The sequence below is a fragment of the Castanea sativa genome, chromosome 3 (genome assembly GCF_040712315.1).
Source record: "Castanea sativa cultivar Marrone di Chiusa Pesio chromosome 3, ASM4071231v1".
Classification (NCBI taxonomy): Eukaryota; Viridiplantae; Streptophyta; class Magnoliopsida; order Fagales; family Fagaceae; genus Castanea; species Castanea sativa.
The window spans coordinates 41,702,145-41,710,183 of NC_134015.1; the positions used below are offsets into that span (position 1 = coordinate 41,702,145).

Below are 8,039 nucleotides of genomic sequence, written 5' to 3' on the forward strand. Positions count from 1 at the left end.
GATATGGATACATTCTACACTGTCTTCATATTTTTGCCATAACTTGTTACACAAATGTCCAAGAGTAGAAAATCTTCAACCTTTTAGCTTAACACAAATCAAAAAAAAAAAAAAAAAAAAATTGGAGGCCAAAAGTGGGCTGGAAGCTGACGGCAGATGCAATTCCAAAAATCACAGATTTTACGTCTTAAATTTGTGGGGTTTTCTCTTTAGCCTTGGAGGAGGTTGACACAATAGAGGTGGAAAAGTCCTAGAACTTTTTTTAATATTTTTTTTCTTCTTCTTTTAGAGGTTTAGCATTCTTTTTATTGATTTCTTTTGCCTAACTACGTGTGGCCAAATCTGTAGTTAGGGTTAGAAGTGAAACCTAATCCTCTCAACATGTGTTCTTAGGATTATCTATGTGCTTTCTATAGATTGATGATTGAATTTTTAGATTAATATACTATTTGGAATCATTGCAAGTTGACAAGTCCTTAAGATTTAATATGATACGCAAACACACACACACACCCACACATAGATATATATCTCTAATGCTTCAACTCTTTGATTCGTTAGGATCTTAGAGTATATTTAATGCTTAATCTCTCCTAGAACATGTCAATTAAATTACTTGTTCAATCACTCATATTCAATCAGGTTTACACATTGACACCTCGGGAGTTCGGGGAGCACTATGTACAAATCATCAACAACCTAAAGAACAATTGCCATTATAAATATGGAGATTATTTTTTTGTACTTAAAACTCTTTAGCTCTTTTACATCAAATTATTAGAAACTAGACTTTTCTACAGCTGTTTTTGGTATGAGAACTTCCGCGTTGCTTCTGAAGTGTTTAGCGGAGACCACGATCATCAATTGGATTACGGTCGAGCAAATTGGATTTGGACGTTACATGAGGATGGATTCAGCTTTTATCAAATAAAATATCAAGAGAATGTGAAGAAGCATGATTGGAAAAATGAATATGAAGGCGATGAAAAGTTTGCATATCATAATAAATAAAACGGATGATTTGTGAAGGAAGCTTAACATGTAATTTGCAACCTAGCTAAAATGTTAGTCTCATTGACATCAATGTTGGCATATATTTTCAATCATTAAAAAAAAATGAAGTCTTTTCCTCTCATTTGATGTGAAACATACTATTGTTCAAAATTCATATTTGTTGAAATTCAACCAACATCTAAGTCATAATCAACCAAAGTAAGAATAATCATGGGTTGGTACATGAACAATGACATATTTTAGGGCTCTGATAATCGATATTAGTATTAAACACTTCAAAAGTTGCATTGAAGTTCACCTACCAAAAATAGTAGTAGAAAAGTGTTGTGTTTCACAACTTGATGAGAAAGGAGAATTCCCCCTCTCCTTTGGGTTGATGAGTTTTAAGGCCAAAATCATCATCTCCATCTGCTAGTTAATTAAAACCCTTACTTTTAGGCCCGGTCAAAATTTGAAATTCTTTTGAATTTCATTATTTCTACATTCTTTTTCTCTTGATTATTCACAACCTAATTTCTTTATCACAAATTTGTCTTTGAACAACACAATTTTGTAGAGGTTGATGGTGGTAATGTGTCACAGGCTAGGGGGAGAAAGCGAGCAAGTTTCACGGTTGGAGAATTAAGGATGGTAAATCTGCGGAGATTTTGTATTCTATATACTAAAAACCCAAAGATAGACAATCATAGTAGTCTCTTAGTCTCTACTTTAAGAACCAAAAAACGTTTCCAATTTCAAACTTCTTAATTCTAAGAAAGACCATTGAAAGTATTTGTTGATTTCATTTGTTTATAATTTGATAGTTGCAATAGAGAAGAGAGAATTTAAACCCGAAATATTTTGTTTATAAATACTCAAAAGGTGGCAAAACTACAATATTGTTGGCATTGCGATTATAATAAATGTTCGTTGGTTATCATAGTTATCAAATTTCTTATTTAGACAAAAAGGACTATGTCCAACTTTCTCGAGCATTGCATAGGTTACTGGCTAGTATATAATAATTGAGAAAGATCTGTACACCAATTACAGTAATAATGATAAATATAATAATTGAAAAGGTGAGTTCAACCTCTCCTATATAGTATTTTCTTTATTTTCTATTTTACTCTACAGATGGGCATGCTGCCTATACTAACTTTGGACAGTTTTCGGAGGCGATTATTTTTCTAGACTTTTCCCCCCTCTCTAACGGGAAGTATTCAATTCGCTTAAACGAGAGAATGAAAAGATTTTAGGTGGCTAAGAGCTTGCCATTTAAGGCTAAGAAGTTAGGGTTATATATAGTGGTAATAATCTTATCTTATAGAATAATGGACCAAAAAAAAGACACGTTATAATCCTTTAGAGTTATTAGCGCAATTCAATCATAAAGTTGTTAAAAATTTATCCTTCCATGGTCAATGAAATCGATTTAATCTTAACTGGTCACCAACGGTTAACGATAAACTATAAATTAATTAGTGAAGGAGGAAGCACGAAAGCTAATAATAGTATAGAAGTTGAAGTGTAAGCAGGAGAGTTCTTAGCAACCGTGAGTAAAATTAGTTAATATCAGTTGGATAGCTTTAATGGTGATGAGCTCAGGTACTGTAGTATAAATAGCTTCAAACCAAATAGGGAAGCCATCATACCGTACAACAAATTGGCAATAGTAGGGAAACAAAGAACAATAAAATGGGGAAGAATTTGAGCATTGTAACGATTTCCTTACTACTGCTGTTGGCATCCACCAGTGCCGGGCAAGTCTTTGACGTCAAATCATATGGAGGACAACCTAATGCCGATATCACCCAGGTATAAATATGTGTAGCACAATTAAATACACCTAATTAACATGAAAAGTGGGTTCTAGTTAACTTGACTAGTAAACTCTTTTAATGTCAAATAAAAGTACTCGGGTTCAAACTCTGCTTACACTAAAAACTCTTCGGTGCCTTGACCAGACCATAAAACATTAACGTGAAAAATGGTTGTAATATACTGATTTTGATTTTTCATAATGTGTTTACCAGGCTTTGACAAAAGCTTGGAAAGCTGCGTGCGCAGTAGCAGGAAGTAAAGTTGTGATTTCAGCAGGGACATACAAACTAGGTGTAGTGACTTTGTTAGGTCCATGCAAAGGTGCTATTGAGTTTAACCTTCAAGGCACCCTACAGGCCCCATCAGACCTTGCCTCCTTCAACGGTAAAGACTTCTGGGTTTCTTTTGAGCGTATCGACAGTCTCACTGTGTCAGGTGGTGGAGTTTTTGATGGCAAAGGACAAACGGCATGGCAAAAAAATAATTGTGACCAAAAGTACAACTGCAAACTGCTTCCTATCGTAAGATTTCAATCTTAATAATTAGCATTTAAATTTCCTTTATATTTATGTAGATATATACAGATGCTACAACTTTAAGAAATTTAACCATCACGAAATAATAATTCAAGCACTTATTCGTTTAATGGAGTTAAGGATATTGTCATATTATTAATAATTGGATGTAAGCTTTATATAGTGAGGTGTCACGACTCACCAAAAAAGATAATTCAAAATTTATATATGAGAAAGTCCAAATACGGAATATGGACACAACTTCTGTGCCATGACCCTAACTTGTGCAACTGTGTGTAATGGAGAAAAAGTGGTGGTTAAAGGTGATCAAAGTGATGGTTCACCAATCATACTCACATATAACATCAAGTTGTGACAAATTGTTTGGTCCAAAATGACTTTTCTATACAATATTGATGAAGTAGTACCAACCACATTCATTGATATATATATTTGTAATTTTTTTAAATATAGTAATTCAAAGAAGCGTTAGCATTTTACTATAATATATTTAAAGGAAAATATTTTTAGGAGAATATTTAAATGAAACTATGGCGTTCATATTTGGTGTTTTGATTTGTCTAACTTGTAAACATGAACAGAATATAAGGTTCGATTTCGTCACAAATTCAATAGTCCGTGACATTCAATCGAAGGACAGCAAATTTTTCCACGTAAACGTTATGGGATGCAAGAACTTGCAAATCCAAGATGTTACCATAACTGCACCCGGAGATAGCCCCAACACCGATGGAATCCACATTGGACGTTCATCTAAGATCACCATCAGCAATGCCAAAATTGGAACAGGTGACGATTGCATCTCCATTGGTGATGGAGCCCAAGATGTTACTGCTAACCAAGTAACTTGTGGACCTGGCCATGGTATTAGCGTTGGAAGTCTTGGAAGGTACCAGAATGAACAGCCTGTTTCAGGAATCAGAGTAATTGGTGGCACCTTAAGCAGTACACAGAATGGTGTTAGAATCAAAACATGGCCTTCTTCCCCTCCTGGGAGTGCTTCAGATATGCATTTCGAAAATATTATCATGAACAATGTTGCCAATCCTATCCTCATTGATCAAGGCTACTGCCCAAACAATCAATGCTCAAACAAGGTTATTATAAACATCACAAATATATACACTCATTTTGATGTTAGTAGTTAAAAAAAGAAAAACAAATTACATATACTAATATCAAATTCTCGTGTGGGTTTTTGTTTGTTTGTTTTGCTTTCAGTCTCCCTCGAAAGTTAAGCTCAGCAATGTTAGCTTCAAGAACATTAGAGGCACTTCTTCAACAAAGGAAGCTGTGAAGCTTATTTGCAGTAAAAGTGTTCCATGCCAACAAGTGGCGGTTGCTGACATTGATCTCGTATACAAGGGAGCTGGAGGATCTGCTACTTCCACTTGTGTTAATGTCCAGCCCACCGTTTCGGGCAAGCAGAATCCTCCTGCTTGTACCATCAAACAATAACTAAATGCCTCCCAAGCTATTGTAACTAATGCAGAATGAGGAAACACTATTTGCAAATAGGTTATAGGAGTTCTATTCTAAGTAGAATTTCATTTACTACAGTCTATCACGTTCCCTTTTTCTCTATTTAAATGAAACTGTGGAATGTTGGATGGTAATTTTTAGAGTTGTTTGAGTTCAGCCTTTTACTAAAGGCTGCTGTGATCTGGAGTGTTGTTGTAGATAGTATTTGTTTTGTTACTGTAGCTGGGATATTTCAAAATAAAACAAAAATAGTTATTAAACTCTTTCTAATTGTTATTATTATTCACCAAATACATTCTTGTGTCCATGATATGGTAACATTCAATTCATATGCATGCATGCTTTTAACGCCAAATTAACTTGCTCTCATACTCTTCGACGTCGGTAAGATATAAAACTCATAAAACGGACGCCATATATTCAAATTTACGTCTCTAAATATTGTATATTTTTAATATAGATTTCTGTAACAACTAAATTTTAATCACATTTATTTTTAAAAGTATAACACATATTATTGAAGATGATTATACCCCCAACGCAAAAATTAAGATAGGAAATAAAAACCAATTACGTAAATATTTTAGTAAACTTACTCAACTTTCTTATTAAATTGAAGCAATTTTGGACGATTAATCTGCATATTCTAACACATGATTAACAACGAAATTAAATGATGTCAAGTACCTAAATGGTTTGTTGCACTAACTATTGTCTTTTATCAATAACTAGTCGCAGCCCTGCGCATTGCGCGAGATAATGTTTTTTTAGGGTGATCTTATTAAATATAATTGGGGTAATAAGTAATAACACTCTCCCATTTTGTTTATATTAATAACAAAATATTTTAAATTTATTTAAAATCTATTTATAAATGTTTAACCATGCTTAGTAAAGACATTACTCATAACCTTAGAATTAAAATACAAATTTATAAAATACCAAAACATTTGAAATGAAAAATCTCTCCATAACTCATTGGGAAAAGAAAAGGGGGGAAAAAAGCAAAAGACATTACTTAATATTTTGAAATACACTTGAATTTAAAATTTAAAAATAAGAGAATTTAATTTTAAAATTAAGGGCAATTTTGGAACCTACCTTAAGCACAGGCAGGATAGTACACAATATTTTAATATTTAACAAAGTTTGGTCAAACAAATGTAAACGGTGAATATATTTTTTCCTTTCAAGTTTGGGGTAGAGTGTCATTTCCTCAAACCTCAAGGAAGGGGAATGTAATTACTTCTATATTATTATTGTTGTTTTTGTTGTTGTTGTTAATAATTGATTATTCATTTTCTTTAAAGTTAATAAAAACCTTACATATACCTTTTTATTTATTTATAGAATATACATTTTTTTTTAAGATGAGTTGTATACCAAGCAAATGTAACACACTACAACAAAGTTAGAAGAATATGGTTCACCTTAAAAAATATGAATGAAATCCCCAAAAAATATTAAAATGATATATTTGTAGAGATAAAAATATTTTAAAAAAATAAGTGTAAAAATCTTTTTTTTTTTGAAAAAAAAAGACAATGCTTGAAGTAATTGTTACTTTTTATATGTTACACTTCATTGCACAATATTTATATTACCACGCCTCGCGCAAGTCTGCTACTAGTTTCCTATAAAAATTGAATGATTCTACAAGTCTTCTATTGGGAATAAATTCTAATCTTAGGTTGCTAAATGAAAATATAGTAGAAACATGGTGAGAGAAAATAATGAATTGTGCTCATGCCGGTTAGTGTAATAAGCATGTGCTATGATTGTGGGTGTCCTTTATAATAGGATCTTTTGTTACTCTTAGAGCAAACAAAATGACGCCCTTATCCCCACCCAAAATGTTTTCCTATAATGACAAGCTTTATCTTTTAACCTCTAAGAAATGCAATGCAATGGCCAAAGGATATGCCCCTTTAATGTTGTCTCTAATAAAATAAAATAAAAAGGCTCCTGTCCTCTTTAGGTACAGGTTTATACCGAATTCAATTGTTTTCAATTTTTTATTTTCTCTGTAAGAAAGAATCATCAACCTTAACTAACAAAAAAAAAAAAAAAAAAAAAACATTTAACAATTAAAGAGACAAAAAAAAAAAAAAAAACAGTTTAGAAAAAATCTAAATGGCATTAACCAAGGTGGAGTTTTACAGAACTCTTGGTTTACGTAGAATATAATAGAGAAAATAAAAATGAGACTAATACTAATTCTAGGAAACATATATAGAGAAATAGAAAAAAGGATGCTAATTAAAGAACATTGGCAATACCATCAATCTTGTTTGAAGCTTAACCATAGCTCCACTAATTTGCTGACTTTCAACTTTTGGCTGGTATATATTCAGGTGTTCTCCAATGCCGTAAAATTCCTTATTGTTTGGTTTTACTTGAGTTCTGGCAAACTACCCGATTAAACTAAGTGAGAAAATGAGCACAACGATTCTAGTGTAGAAAAAGAAGAAGAAGAAGAAAGAATTCCCATATATTAGTAATTTGGCATAAATAGAAGAACGTATAAACAATTCATCGAAAAATTGAGATAGAAAGAGAGAGAGAGAGAGAGAGAGAGAGAGAGAACATTTTTTTGAATTCCAGCTAACTATCTGATTGGATTAAGTGAGAAAATGAGCATAATGATTCAAGTGTGGGAAAAAAAAAAAGAAAAGAAAAGAAAGGATTCCCAAAGATTAGTAATTTGGCATAAATAGATGAATGTATAAAAAATTCATCGAAAAATTGAGAGAGAGAAATAGAGAGAGAGAAAACTTTTTTTGTGAGAGAAAACCATGCATAGGATGGAATAGATAGTTACAAATATATAGTAAGATGGTGTGAATAAGAGGAGACAAAATAAAGGAAGATGAAGAGAAAGAAGAAGAATATTATTTGTGTAGAGGGTAGTGGGGAGATGAAAAAAAGAAGAATAATATTTTTGTAGAGGGTAGTGGAGAGATGAAAAGGTAAGGGTGGAGAAATGTTGGAAAAGGTGTAAATATGAAAATAAAATAAAAAGTAAATGTTAAAAAAATTATAGGAAAATTGGAAAGAAAATGATAATGAAATGGACGCTAATGTGGCTTAACTGGAGCGTAACAACAATAAATGCTACGCTTAAGCTTTTAAATATATATATATATATATATATATATATATATATATATATAGATTTCGTAGCTCAATGATCTAGACACCGTA

The 8,039-nt window shown here is 32.1% G+C and overlaps 1 protein-coding gene across 1 annotated transcript; it reads left to right on the plus strand.

Annotated features, from left to right (window-relative positions):
* Window positions 1-2,691: 2,691 nt before the first annotated feature.
* LOC142628967 (exopolygalacturonase-like) lies at window positions 2,692-4,811 on the plus strand. The gene is made up of 4 exons (XM_075802989.1): window positions 2,692-2,811; window positions 3,030-3,338; window positions 3,935-4,450; window positions 4,575-4,811. Exons 1-4 carry the CDS (start codon window positions 2,692-2,694, stop codon window positions 4,809-4,811), a joined length of 1,182 nt encoding a protein of 393 aa, XP_075659104.1.
* Window positions 4,812-8,039: the final 3,228 nt, after the last annotated feature.

Bases quoted from the DNA above. Each gene is read 5' to 3' on its own strand.
- LOC142628967 (XM_075802989.1), top strand. From the start codon at position 2,692: ATGGGGAAGAATTTGAGCATTGTAACGATTTCCTTACTACTGCTGTTG. The intron at 3,339-3,934 runs GTAAGATTTCAA...AAACATGAACAG, and splicing joins ACTGCAAACTGCTTCCTATC to AATATAAGGTTCGATTTCGT. The intron at 4,451-4,574 runs GTTATTATAAAC...TTTTGCTTTCAG, and splicing joins ACAATCAATGCTCAAACAAG to TCTCCCTCGAAAGTTAAGCT.